The sequence below is a fragment of the Azolla caroliniana genome, unplaced genomic scaffold (assembly GCF_043228905.1).
Source record: "Azolla caroliniana isolate FFs.n. ecotype wild unplaced genomic scaffold, voAzoCaro1.0.p SCAF_5, whole genome shotgun sequence".
Lineage (NCBI taxonomy): Eukaryota > Viridiplantae > Streptophyta > Polypodiopsida > Salviniales > Salviniaceae > Azolla > Azolla caroliniana.
In genome coordinates, this window is record NW_028230440.1 from 7,787,864 (window position 1) to 7,802,528 (window position 14,665).

Below are 14,665 nucleotides of genomic sequence, written 5' to 3' on the forward strand. Positions count from 1 at the left end.
CCTTCATGAATGACCTAATCTTTAGAAGTCCCCCCACATTGCAATTGAGAAGGGCCCAACAATTGGGATGGCCTTCTTTGGATCAAATAATGTTTGGGATAGAGTGTTTGTAGTTTATATCAATGGATACTTGAGGCTTCCACATTATCATATACTCGAGTCTTCAATATTATCACCATAACATTGGAGAAATGACATTGATGATGGAGTTGGGAATCTCTTTAATGGCTTCCAACATTCACCAAGTTTGTTTTATATGGCAACCGATATGCCTCTTAAAACAAGAAAGCATTTGAGGGAGGGGAGGGGGGGGGGGAACTTTTTGCTGCAAATGTGACGAGAGAAAGTCCGAGGCAATGAAAGTGTGTGTGTGTGTGGGGGGGGGGGGTTAGAGGGCGATAAAAGTGCGGGGAAGGAAAGGCTTGAGGCGGGGAGGAAATTTATCGAGCACTACAACAAGTAAGAGAAGAAGAAAAGGTGAATAGAAAGGAAAGAGAAATGCTCTTTGAGAATCATGGAGCCTTCCATCTAGATGCCATGAGGCAGAGGTGGCATTCCAGTTTGCATGGGGATTTTTGTTTGGGTGTGGGGGGGGGGGATATACAAAAAAGACCTAATATTTTTTTGGTACTAAATATATATGTATGTAAACAGTAAATCCATATGTATGTCAATATACATATATTTGTATTAGGTCTTGTGTTCAAATCTTGGCAAAGGATATTTATTATAAAAGAAAGCTTTTAGGGTGAGAGAGAGAGAGAGAGAGAGAGCCTCATCTCCTCTCCTTTCCTCCCATCCATAGGGAGACCAAGAAGCAGGGGTACTGTACTCCCTCTCCTGTCGTTCTACCCCCCCCTCTCTACCTTTTGATTTTTTAGGTCTTTGTTTTCTTGGCTGGAGTTTTCCCTCCTAAGCTTAGAACTGCGAGACAGCACAACCACAGGTATGGTTTTCACTCTTTTGTTGTTGATGAGGTAGAGAGAGAGAGATTGTGTTTGAGTATATACATGTGTTTGTGAGAGATATATTTTGCATTTTCTAACATTTTTGGGAACTACGCATAATTCTTGTGAAATTCTTCCTCATGGAGTAGGGTGAGTTTGCAATCTCTGACACCCTATACAAACTAACCGTGGTTTTGTCATGGAAAAATGTCCTGAGAAACTCTCACAAATGGAAGATTGTCCTGAGAGATATGGAGATGTGGAGGGGGGAAATGAATTTTTCTTTTTAAATGCTGTTTTGAAGAGGCGAAAATGCATAAAGCTCGAGAGTGATTTGAGAGCATGACAATACATCCCATCCTCGCTGCCTCTTACACGTGGTAGTTCTGTGTGGAGGAGGAAAAAGATGAGAGGTAGGGATATTATCTTAGAAAATATTATATTTTGTGTTAAGCAGAGTCAGATTAACGCAGTTGGGCACACATTAAGGAGGAGGGAGAAATATGTTGAGGCAAAAAACGATGAGGGATAAGATACCCTTTATGTGTTAAGGAAAATCAGAGTAACGTACCATATTAAAAGTAAGAAACAAGAGAAACGAGACATATATCAGGGACATTATTATAACGCCATCCGTTAGGTACAGTGTAAAACTCAGTTTAAATCCATCTATTAGGGAGAGGGTGAGGTACATTGTAAATAAATCTAGTACATTTTGAGGATCAAACAAAAACAAAAGTGAGTCAAGATCACATTGCAAGGAGGTAAATGAACCCAAATCATTTATCAGGTAAGAGAATAAGATACATTGTGAATGAATATAGCACAGGTTGATGAGTAGAAAACAAGAGTGAGAGAACAACAAAAATGAGACAAGTTCACATTGCAAGGAGGTGAAATGAACCCAAGACATCTATTGGGGATGTGAGTAAGATACATTGGATATGAATATCGTATGTTGATGAGTGAAAAAAGAGAGTGAGAGAAGATCACACTGTGAGAGCCAGAAATGAAATGAAATGTTGTATCGACATCTTCAAGTTGACAAATTGACCTGTGATCTGTGTGTTGTGCATATGATTCTTATAGGATGTATGATAAAACAAAGGGACATTGAATGGTAAACCTTGGGCAACCAATTGAATTTTACCTACACTAGGTAGCTGCCTTATATAATTAGGCTATGATGAAAGTATAATGATGGAACATTTGTAACATGTAATGTGGGGGGGATACAATCAGTTATATATATGGCAGTGGTGTTAGTTGAGTATCTGGATCAGCCCATGAATGCTGCTGTCATATGATAATTCTGTATGAAATCAATATCCACTGTAGTCAACCACCTGGGGGATTTTACTTGATTTCAGGCAATGATGCCATGTATTCCCTCATGCATCCAAGATCTTTTATGAGAATTTAGAGAATGAGCAAGTGACATTGCAATACATCTGCCTTAAATGCGTGATGCAAGATGAGCTTTTATAACCATATCATTTTATATTGTAAGATAAAGTGTCGTTGTAAAGCCATCTCCTTTTATATGTTAAGGAGGAGAAAGGAACACTATAAATCCATCTCTTTTTACATGGTAAAGAAGAGAGGGAGACAGAAGATAAGAGCGAGAAGGATATTGTAATTTGTAAGAGGAACTGTGAGTCAGGATGACAATTATATTGTAATTTGTCAAACTATCTATATTTGCTTATGAAGGTTGCGAAGACAGTGACACACTAATAACATCAATATCTATGAGTCAAAGGAGGAAAGCTTGGCACTTGACAGGAGAGTGGGGAATTGTTAAAAGCCATTGTTTATTATGTGTGAAATAGGGGAGATTACTTCTGATTTCTCCCTTCTCATAATGCGATTTTATTAAATCTATAATTGATTCTTGAAACGAGAGCATTGGCTAGAGTTTTTTACAATTTGGTGCATTTTTACATGTTATAGGGGAGGGGGGACTTTAAACTCTCTCTCTCTCTCTGTGACATTTAAGCTCTAAGCCAATGCATTTTCATATATAATGTATGGACGGGAAATAAGTTGAGAATCACATTATCACTATAATCACTCTCGAAAGCTATATTTATTGTACTGTAAGGTGACATAATAATGAAATTTTACTCTGTCTCTATGTGACATTAAAGCTGTAAGCGATCGCATTTTCACGTACAATGGAGGAACAAGAAATAAGTTGAGAATTACATTATCATTATATCACTCTCTAAAGTTATATTTATTATATTGTAAAGTTTTCATATCTTAGTGATACTAAAACTACTTTGATTTCATTGTAGGGTGTTTATTTTATAAGGCGTAGAGGAGGCAAGGGAGGCAGTGCTATGGCAAGTGTGCCAGCTCCTGCAGCTGCTTCGCTCTATGTAGGAGACCTTGATGTAGATGTAACAGAAGCACAACTATATGACCTCTTTTCTCAGGTCGGACCTGTTGCCTCTATTCGTGTTTGTCGAGATTCTGTTTCCCGTCGTTCACTCGGCTATGCATATGTAAATTTCAACATTTCAGCAGATGGTACATTTCTTGCAAATCTGTCTTAAATTCCGTTTTGATGTCAAATATTATATTTATCCCATATTCAAACCTGTGATCTTAGATTGCACTTTCACTAACAATTGTGTTGTTTTTTGGCTTCATCTATAAAAAATCTCAAAATTTCCTTCACAGAAACTGCTGGTAAGGCTATATGATCTATGTGATCAAAATCAAACTTTCTGGTTATAGTGTGAATAATTTCTTTGTTTTCTTTGGTTGTGTTTTTTCTGATAGCAATTCGAGCTCTGGAATCTCTTAATTACACAGTTGTAAATGGTAAAGCTATTAGGATTATGTGGTCGCATAGAGATCCGAGCACACGGAAAAGTGGCTTGGGTAACCTTTTTGTTAAGGTATGATAATCCATATCAGGAAATTGCTTAAATAATCAGTTGTTTGGTTTCCTAAATAGGCTGAGAATGATGTGTTGTTCTTTTGACTGCTAAACCGTAATTCCTGTTTCTTGCAGAATTTGCATGAATCTATAGATAATAAAGATCTTCATGATATCTTTGCACCCATAGGCAAAATTCTTTCTTGCAAAGTTGCAATGCAAGATGGTAAAAGTAGAGGATATGGTTTTGTACATTTTGAAACTGATGAGGCAGCAAATCTTGCAATCGAGAAAATGAATGGCACAGAGATAAAGTCAAAGATAATGTAAGCCAAAAATAAGGAATTGCTTGCCAGTTTTTTTTGTTAACAGATGAAATCTTTTTAATGTACTTTTCACCCTTGTAGCTATGTCGGACGATTTATGAAGAAAAGTGAGAGAACTTTGCCTGGGGCTGAGCTGAAGTTCACAAATCTGTATGTGAAAAACATTGATCCTGATGTTACAGAGGAGACTTTGACACAAAAGTTTTCAGAATTTGGAAATATCACTAACCTTATTATCATGAAAGACGAGGATAACCAGCCTAAGGGTTTTGGATTCATTAATTTCGAAACACCTGATGAGGCTAAACAGGCGGTGGAAGCAATGAATGGAGCGGTATTAGGTAATTATTAAAGCAAATTAAAGTTTAACTCATATGAAAGTTGAAACCTTCGATATTTATTAGATGAAATTAGAGTTGAATTCATTTGAGAGTTAAGACCATTGAAGTTCTTTGGAATACAAACTAGTGGTTGCCCTATTAGGTATATATATTAGATCACATGAGAGATAAACCTTTTAATAATGCAAACACTTTGTTTCTTCTTTACATAATTTGCTTACATTGGATAATGCTGAGGTTCTGGAATAGCCAAGCATGAAGGATGTCCTATATGGTTTATTTGACTGGCGATATTTCTTCTGTCTTTTCTGCATACAGGCACAAAGGCTATTTATGTTGGCCGAGCACAAAAAAAATCGGAGCGAGAACAGATGCTTCGCCGGCAGTTTGAGGAAAAGAGATTGGAGAGGATACAAAAATATCAAGTATGTGAACATGTCTCAAATATATTGCTCCATATATAAGTTCCTAATATGAAAATTATTTTATTGTCTTGAATTATGTTTTCCTGCAGGGGTCAAATGTTTATGTGAAGAATCTTGATGACATGGTAGATGATGAGTATCTAATGAAGCATTTCTCATCCTATGGGACCATTGTTTCTGCCAAAGTGATGCGAACTGAGAAAGGAATTAGTAGAGGGTTTGGGTTTGTTTGTTTTTCATCTCCTGAAGAGGCTGCCAAAGCTGTGGCTGAGCATGGTTTGTTTTATTCACTTCACAGAATAAATTAAAATTTTCCTTCTGTTTTGTCGATCTGTGCATGGTAAATGATCTTTGAGCTAATGCAATGTGATATTTATTTAGGTTTTATGGTAAATGAACTGTGAGCTAATGCAGTATGTAAGCTAGATTTCATGTTGATTTATTCTGAGCTAATAGAGAGCTAATACATTGTGCACATTTGGTTTGATGTACATAATGTAAACAATCTGTTTTCTCATTATATTGAGCTAATACAATGTATACATTTAGGTGCGATGTTTTTTGGCAAACCTATATATGTTGCTATAGCGCAACGTAGGGAAGTAAGAAGAGCACAATTAGAGCAGCAATATGCCCAACGGATAGCAGGGATGCCTGGACCTCCTGGTGCAATGGTGCCTAGTCCTTATCCACCCATGTATTTCCCGGCTCCACCAGGTGTTGTTCCGCCACTACCTCAGAGGCAAGGAATTATGTATCCAGTAAGCATTAGGCCTGGGTGGAGGCCGGGTGTCCCACCTGGAAGACCAGGTTTCCAACCAATGCCAGGATTACCAGTGGTATTACATACTTGCAACTCTTATTTAATTTAATTCTATGACATTCTATGCTGTTATATTTTTTGAGTGTTTTGACATGCACTTTACTATTCTGTTATATGAGATACCCATTTTTATACGAGGAAGTCTTGTTATATTTGTAGGTTCCAGCAGGGCCAAGACAACAACGGCAGATACGGGGTCGAGCCAATGGACAGATTCACCCTCAACCTGGACCACTGCCCATGGTTATACCTTTGCAGCAACAGCAGCCCCAGCTACAACAGCAAGTGTCTTATAAAGATGCTTCGAGGAGTCAACAAGTGAGTATGGACTCAATATTTAGTCAGAATACTAACCATATATTTTTAAGTCCACAAGTTAATAGAGTCGTATCATCCAGTGTGCACTTTGGATTGGATTTTAACCTTTTCTTTTTGTATAATGTGTGCAGAATCGCCCAAGACAACAACCTCCAAAATATGTGTACAATGGTCGTGGACGCGAGGTTGCAGTTAATGGCGTTCAAACTGTTTCTTCAAGTGGATTGGCCTCACCACCTCCTGCAGTTGTAGCAGTGCCTCCAACCAATCCCACAGAATTGAGTAGCTTGCTTGCGAATGCATCTCCCCAGCAGCAGAAGCAAATGTTGGGAGAACGTCTATTTCCCCTTGTACAACAGTTTCAGGTCAGCTATATTCTGTTCTTTGTTTGACTTTCGTTCAGCTTTATATTCTGCTCATAGTTTCATTTCATTTAGCACCATAGGCATTAACCTTTTGTGCGCTTTATTTTGAGTTTGCTTTCATGTTGCACCATATGCAGCCTGTCATTTGGTTTTTAGCATAATTTCATATGCATAATAATGGTGCCCACTGTTTGAATTTTGTGCCATATGCTCTGCTGCTACTGGTTTGAACTTCATTTAGCAACAGATGCTATCCGTTGTTTGTTCTATTATGCTATATGCTGCCCATTGCTCGAGTAATTACATTTTACTACCGTGCGATAACTATGTTAAATTATTTTTTTGGCAGTTCAACCTTGCTGGTAAGATAACGGGTATGCTTCTGGAAATGGACAACTCAGAGTTGCTTTTATTGCTAGAGTCTCCGGAATCACTCACATTAAAAGTGGATGAGGCTGTGCTAGTCTTGCAACAACACTTAAAAGTTGGGCAAGATCCTCAAGATGCCCTTGTGCCAATAGCTGGTCAACAGTGATAGCCACCACTGATTTTTTGTCTCTATTTATTGTTTTTCCGGTAGTTAACTTTATGCTTCATGGCTTATGGAGTAGTGAGTGAAGAAGAGAGAATGCGGTTTAGTTAAAAAAGCTTTTTAGCCCTTTCTAGCCCTTACTGGTGGCCAAATCTCTACTTGTGATCTGGATTTATCAGCTGTGTAGGATAATTTTGGTTTTTAAAATTCATTCTTTGCAGATCTTAATGGTTTATTTATGTGAACCATTTGTTTTCTGATTTGGGGCAACAAATGTACAACTTCATGGTGTAAGGTCTTTGTGTTAACTTCATGTCAAAGTGTGGGTTGGGGCAACAAATGTATTGACTTCATGGATCAAAGTTCAATGTATATAAGCGATTTGTTTTCTGGTTTGGGTTAACACTTGTATACGTTCATGGAGGAGATTCTAAGGTTTTTTTGGGTGTAATCTGCACTTAAACGTTTACTTGCCTATTTTTTTGTTGTATAAAGACGAAATGCATTTTGTTCTGAACTAATTTGTTATACTTTATATTTTCTTAGGTTATTCAAGTTTTTCTAAACATTAGACAAAATCGTTAATTTAAAATGAATTAACTTGGGTACCAAATTTGAAATCTTAACTCTGCCAATAGCAAGAGGTATTTGTGAAGTTCTTAGTCTTCTAGTTAAATGCACAGGCTCTTGCCAATAAGTCATTCAACCTTGGTCTTAGTAATGCTGGTGATGTTGAAGGTTAAGATGAGTGAAATTGATGATCAATATTCAATAATATGTTGATGTGTGAATCAAGCGTTGAACATAGCTACAGCTGACCGAGCTATGTGAAGATGAGGTTGAGAATGGGATGCAAGTGCCTACCTTATATGTACATTAGAGAGACAAGCACGCTAGAGTCTTTTGCAGACTTTATCATCATTTGGCAATTTATAGAAGGGACCTCAGTGGTCATTGCTTGTGCTGGCCACAACACATCACTTACCATAGATGTATCCACTTTCAACATGCCTAGGAGTCACCATTGGGTGAGCAAAGGAATGCCGCCAATGATGATGTAGAATTTGTTAATTGAAATACAAGGCACACAACCCATACTAACACTAGGTCATGGATATCATTGCTCACCATGTCTGCTTAATGTTATTGATGAACTTTCCAATTAGTCGATCAGGAGACAAGGATGCTAGAGTCTTTTGCAAACTTTATCCGCATTTGACAATTTATAGAAGGGACCTCACTGATCATCACTTGTGCTAGCTTCAAAAGTGATAGGGAATCAACCTTGATATTAGCACATGGGATGCAATGCCCACAACACATTACTTACTATAGATGTACCTCCACTTCAACATGCGTAGGAGTCACCATTGAGTGAGTGAGCCAAGGAATGCCACCAATGATAGATGTAGACTATGACAATTGGCATACAATGCACATGGCCCATACTAACACTATGTTAGAGCTAGCTACTAATGTAAGCATATGATAAGGATTTAATGAGTTGACCCACCACAATGACGGAGTCTCGACGTAGTCGATAATGTCCCAAATGAGGGTAGCTAGTCCTCGTATTTATAGCCAGACCTAAGGCCCCCAGGCAAGTTCACACTTGACCTAATGGGTTGTCCCAATCCCAAGGATTAAAAGTAATCCTTTCCTTTGTTACACTCTTGTTTAACCCTCACACTTTATCCACATGTATAGAATACTACGATAAAACTTACCGCAGGATATGGTCATGCCCATAACACATTAGGCTATGGATATAAAATTGCTCACCATGTCTGCTTAATGTTATTGACGAACTTTTCACGTTCCCACCAACATCTCCTACCATGTCTCACCAACACATTGTAGTAATGCTCTTCATAGTTTTGGATAATCTAAGGAATAATTACCGAATTGTTTGGTCTAGATGTGGCTTTGATTAAACCGCGCATTCCCCTAATATGTCTCATCACAAGCCATTGAACTACGTACAACCTTATCTAATCACCCAATATTTTGCTCACGCTTGCAGCACACACAAGTCTTTTTTGACAAAACTTCTTGTTATTTTTTCTTTTCTTTGGGCAGCATCAAATTCAAACCAAGACTTTCGAGTTGTTGTAAATTGACCTTGTGTATGAATGGGGAAGCCGAGAATTTCTCTTCTCTTGGAATTGAAGCCACAAATTACAATATCATCAGAGTGTATAACTTCCTTCAAATTGTCAGGTATGAGTCCCTATCAGAAGAAGGGTATATATATATATAGGGACCTCTCTTCTTTCAAGCACATCATCTTCAACCCCTCAACTGTCTCCCTGTTTCTTCAGGTATTTACTCTTGTTTCTTTGCTTTCCTCTCTGTTGTGAATCTCTCTGTTCTTGTTTTCTTGTTTCATTTACCCATTATGATGTGATGATGTTGGTATCATGTCATGGCCTTCTTTAGAAAGCATGAAGGGACTCTTAATGCTCTTCTACAGCTGCTATAGTCGTAGAAAGTATACACAATACCAATGTCAGCAACTGTAATCAATGACATCTTATGCAAAAGTATGCGCTACTCAATACCATTGCTTACAAATGCATTCAAGCAGAACTCATTATCTTATGCACAATGGCATCTCCTAAAGAAAACGAAGAGGGAGTATACTGGTTTAAAGAAACTTCTAAACTTAGCCAATTAAGGTATGTTTTGAGAGGAAGTATAGCTAATACAGATAAACTTCAAACCTCCTTGACAAGGTACAATGCTAAGAGATACCCACATGAAACATATAATACTCCATACCTTTGTCTTAAATAAACTTTCAATATTACCCAACAAGATATAAGTGGAGATACCCAGAGGAAATATCCTCCATCCCGTGGACTTAATTTGTTAAGTTACCTGACAAGATATATAATTGGTCATACTCATCCTATGGTGGTGCTTGAAGCATCTGGAGCATCGCCAATATGCCTGCCACCAGATATTCCATCTATAGAGAGCATTATATTCACTCTCCGCAAGGTTCGAGAGAAGAGAAGTCCAGAGGGTGTCAAGAAAATGCATGTACATATAAGCAGCTATGGTTTGGATTCTCATCTCGCTCTTGGAAACTACCTACTCTCGTTATATGTAGAATGTGGGCATCTATCTGATGCAGAACAGATATTTCGATCTTCAGTTGAGCGGAACGAATATTCTTGGACATCTCTAATACAAGGCTATGTTGACGGTGGTAAACCCAAACTTGCCTTTGAAATGCTTGACGCTATGAAAGAGGAAGGTTTCTGTCCGAGCACTTACACATTTGTAGCATTGCTAAAAGCTTGTGGAAAGATGGATTGGGTAGAGAGAGGTCAAGAACTACATGCCGAGATTGTCGAGGAGGAGTTTAACCTGGATCTTTTTGTTGGCAGCAGTTTGGTTCACATGTATGTCAAATTTGGTATGCTGGATGAAGCACGAGATATTCTCGATAGTCTTCCGGAGCGAGATATAGTTTCATGGACTGCATTAATTACAGTTTATGTGGAACAAGGTTTGTGTAGTGAGGCTCTGCTTTGCTTGAAACAAATGCAACTTGAGGGCATGTCTCCTGATCCTGTGACTTATGTCTCTTGCTTGAAAGCTTGTGGCATCCTTGGAGATGCAGATAAGGGCTTGGAAATACATTCACACATTGTCATGATGGGTTTTGAGGAGAATCTCATTCTTAACAATGCTTTGATAGACATGTATGTGAAATGTGGATTGCTTACAAATGCCAGGGAGGTATTTGACAGGGTAAAATACAAGGATATCATCACTTGGAATGCATTAGCTGCAGGATATGCAGAGTATGAACTTGGTGAAGAAGTATTAGACCTATTAGAAACAATGTGTTTGGAGAAGGTACAGCCAGATGAAATTACATACATTTGTGGATTAAAGGCTTGTAGCAGTATTGGAGACTCCAAGAGAGGACAGAGCTTGCATGCTGAAATTGTTAAAGAAGGGTTTGAAAGTGACCCATTTATTGGTAGCGCCTTGATTGATTTTTATGCTAAGTGTGGAGCACTTGCAGAAGCTCGTGAGACGTTTGATGAAATGCCTGTGCGAGATTTGGTAACATGGACTGCATTGACAACTGGTTATGCAAGCCATGGGCTTGATGAAGAAGTGCTTGCTTGTTTTTGTCAGATGAGACAAGAGGGTTTGCCTTTGGATATGATTTTGATAAATACGGTCATGTTTAACTATGCTGAGCAAGGAGAAATTGAGAAAACTCGCAAGTTGTATTTTCTTATGCAAGAACAAGGTTTATTACCAAATAACAGTGCCTTTGTGGGAATCCTCATAGCATGCGGCAACTCGGAGGCCCTTGAAATTGGGAAAAGGGTTCATGCTCAAGTCCACACTATGGGCCTCTCTGAACCTATTTTGGCTACTGCTATCCTTGATATGTATTGTAAGTGTGGGAGTATGAGCTATGCTCATCAGTTTTTTGATGTGCTTCCAACAAGAGGTGTTCCAATCTGGAATACATTGCTGACAGGATATGCTCACCATGGCATGGCTGAAATTGTTTTCCAATTGGTTGATCAAATGAACGAAGAATGCGTAGTGCCTGACAAAGTAACATTTCTTACCATTATCTCTGTTTGCAATCATTTGGGCCTAGTAGATAAAGGTCTTGAATACTTTGAGGGGATGAAGAAGCATAGCATCATTCCAGCAATGAAGCACTACAGCTGTGTGGTTGATCTGCTTTGCCGTGTGGGAAGGCTAGAAGAGGCTGTGAGCATGGTGGAAAAGATGCCCATTCAACCAAATCTTGCGGTTTTGCACATTTTGTTGAGTGCATGCCACAAGTGGGGCAATGTAGAGATTGGAAGACGTGTATTTAATCATGCGATGCGCTTAGATGAGAATCATGGTGCAGCATATATTTTAATGTCCAACATATATGCAGATTCCAACATGTGGGAAAGTATGCTAGAGTGAAATAACTAGTGCAGGCATGTAAGGATTAGATGATAGTGCCAATGCGCATATAAGGTTGTTGGTCAAATTTAATGCCATGAAGGTAGATCGTATTGTTGGTCTTGTTTGTAGTCATTATTACCTTAGCTACCATAGCAAACTTCATAGAAACTCAATTTCTTTAAATATTATGTTCTCTAATCAATTTCTGAATACTGCATTAGCATTATTGTGGCTAGAAGATGGCTCTACTGACTATGAATTATTTGAATACATTGTGCAAGAATAAATGAGCTGCACAAACATTTTTGATCAGCAGAAATATGTACAACTCTTATGCAAAGGCTTTTACTGGTAAGAAAGACTTGGAAGGTAATCAGAAATTTATGTTGATTGTGTATATGCACTTGGTTTGGAAGTAACTGGTAAGAAAGCCTTGGCAGGTAATCAGAAATCTATGTTGATTGTGTATGTGCACTTGGTCTGGAAGTGGACTGTGACCTGAGCCATGTGAACCATAAATCCATGAAAATCATAAACAATTGAAACGAGTTATAATCAATTAATCAAATATACACAAGAGAACTTAACTCGGTTTTTAATTAGATGGTGAGAGTGGGGTGAAGAGCTGGCGAACACAAATGAGAAAAAGGATATAAAGTGTCGATTTGTAATCTATGCCAAATATAGGAAGCTGAATGTCTGATTTCTAACAGCAAGTTTCTCGAGGTGCTCCACATAACTAGCAAGATATGATGGGGGGAACAAGGAGTACGTACCAGTGGATTTAGATTTATTTTTTTCCATGAAGGAAAGGCTCCACTTTCTCTCATATTTCTTTTGGAAGTTCAGCTCTATGAACTTATAATTTCCAGAATCTCATAACTTTAGGTCCTAATCCACATGGGAATAAATCACCGTGGGAGAATGTCTAAAAGACTGACTACTTCATCGAAGTTTGCTGATCAGTGTTGATGAAATCCTTCCATTTCTCACATATAGTGTCACTTCTTAGGACTAATTCCGGGTCTACACCATGATATAACTGCCAAACCTGATGCTGGAGAAACCTCACATATTCTAGGGTTTGTCCAAGCATGGAAACAGTATCAAGCTTCCCTGCATTTGGCACAAGGCTCTGGAGGATTCGAATTCGAGCACTGAATCGCTCTCTCCTACGTCGTGCCGCTATGCTTTGTGGATCCATTGCTGTCCCTATATGGTGATGCCTAGTTCTCCTCACCTTAGAAGGAGGGAGGTTGATGAATATATTCAATTCTTCATCTAGAGAAGAATGCTCATCTTCTTGTATGATATTGGAGTAATAATCAAATCCTTCATAGTGAATACTACCCCTTTCGACCTCATTATGTGAAGGTGGTGGCTGCGGATTGTTTAATGATGCATAGCTTGTGTCAACAAGACATTGTAACTCATTGATGGGCACCTTTGGATATTCAACAATGCAATTGATCATCTGATCACTATTACTGTTGCTCTCAAGGAGTACTGGTGAGGATAATTTTGGGGCTGGATATGGATGGTGCGCATTGAATATGGAAGCTAAGCTACCAGGGTTTGGAGTAGACTCCATATATCATTTTGGAGTAGACTTCCCTGCAAGGTATGATAAAGTATAATGATGGAACAGTAGTTCTTAGGGTTTCTACTATGGCGGAGAAATAGGCATGGGATGAGCAGGGGAAAGGATTGGGATTAGGAAGTGAGTATTATAAGGGCAATATGGTGGTTTCTATTTGATGCAAAATATAATCAATGAGTATGGAGTAAACTTGAAGCAAGGTATTATATTATATTTGTAAAGCCATACATGAAGGAAAAAAGGGGTCTTAAGGATCAGAGTAGAACAGAGGTGAAACAAAAAATCTTTGGAAAGAGCAATGGCATTCAATGGTTCTGGATCCAATGCAAAAAACAAGAACAAAGAGAAAAACCACTCTCTTAACTCTCCACAAACAAAGGTTGTATCACTTGTGTTCAAAATAAGCACATTCCACTCTCCATGGATTACTCAGATTTACACTCGGATTCTACATACTATGCTAGGATCAGAACTATTACCTAAAAATGATGGCTAGTGAGCTTATTCTCCACTGGAGAAATGTTGGAAAAAAATGTTGGGTCCATACGATCAAGCACATTCCACTCTCCATGGATCACTCAACTTTATACTCGGATTCTACATACTATAGTAGGATCAGAATTATTACCTAAACATGAGGGCAAGTGGGGATCATTCTCCACTGCAAAAATGTTGGAAAAAAACTTGTGCCCTTAAAGATCCCTTTCCGTTGGTATGTGAAGCATCACATGTAGAATACCATATTCGTGCACTTTGAGAAAACATGAGGGATCTTTCTCACATGACAATGTCTAATAAACTCTTATATGTTAGACCATGCTCTCTTGTGAGATTGTATTGATTAAATAACACTCTACTTGAATCTCAGACATTTATGTTGTATGCAACATCATGGATAAATGATATGGATATATTATGTATATATTGCTTGCATCGATTTGTCTTTTTGACACTTACAATTTTCGACAAAGTATGAAGTAATGCTTAACAAGGTAAGTATGTTTTTCAATAATCGTAAAAACAACTTGCACTACATAAATTTACTTAACAATATCCAAGAAATCTTGACATCTTCCATTTGTTCATATTTCTAAAAACTGAAGTTTTTTATTCCATGTTCCCTTACCAAACTTTTCATATTGTATACCCACTCC

The 14,665-nt window shown here is 38.2% G+C and overlaps 3 protein-coding genes across 3 annotated transcripts; 2 read left to right on the forward strand and 1 right to left on the reverse strand.

Annotated features, from left to right (window-relative positions):
- Positions 1–816: 816 nt before the first annotated feature.
- On the forward strand, positions 817–7,195 carry LOC147864018 (uncharacterized). The gene is made up of 11 exons (XM_087319642.1): positions 817–946; positions 3,248–3,482; positions 3,738–3,856; positions 3,973–4,163; positions 4,245–4,504; positions 4,823–4,929; positions 5,019–5,205; positions 5,479–5,768; positions 5,912–6,070; positions 6,202–6,435; positions 6,785–7,195. Exons 2-11 carry the CDS (start codon positions 3,293–3,295, stop codon positions 6,968–6,970), a joined length of 1,923 nt encoding a protein of 640 aa, XP_087175768.1. The 5' UTR covers positions 817–946; positions 3,248–3,292; the 3' UTR covers positions 6,971–7,195.
- Positions 7,196–9,222: 2,027 nt separating this feature from the next.
- Positions 9,223–14,431, forward strand: LOC147864019 (pentatricopeptide repeat-containing protein At1g15510, chloroplastic-like). Its single transcript, XM_087319644.1, has 2 exons — positions 9,223–9,288; positions 9,407–14,431. Exon 2 carries the CDS (start codon positions 9,881–9,883, stop codon positions 11,927–11,929), a length of 2,049 nt encoding a protein of 682 aa, XP_087175770.1. The 5' UTR covers positions 9,223–9,288; positions 9,407–9,880; the 3' UTR covers positions 11,930–14,431.
- Positions 12,491–13,502, reverse strand: LOC147864020 (uncharacterized). The gene has a single exon (XM_087319645.1). It carries the CDS (start codon positions 13,500–13,502, stop codon positions 12,852–12,854), a length of 651 nt encoding a protein of 216 aa, XP_087175771.1. The 3' UTR covers positions 12,491–12,851.
- Positions 14,432–14,665: the final 234 nt, after the last annotated feature.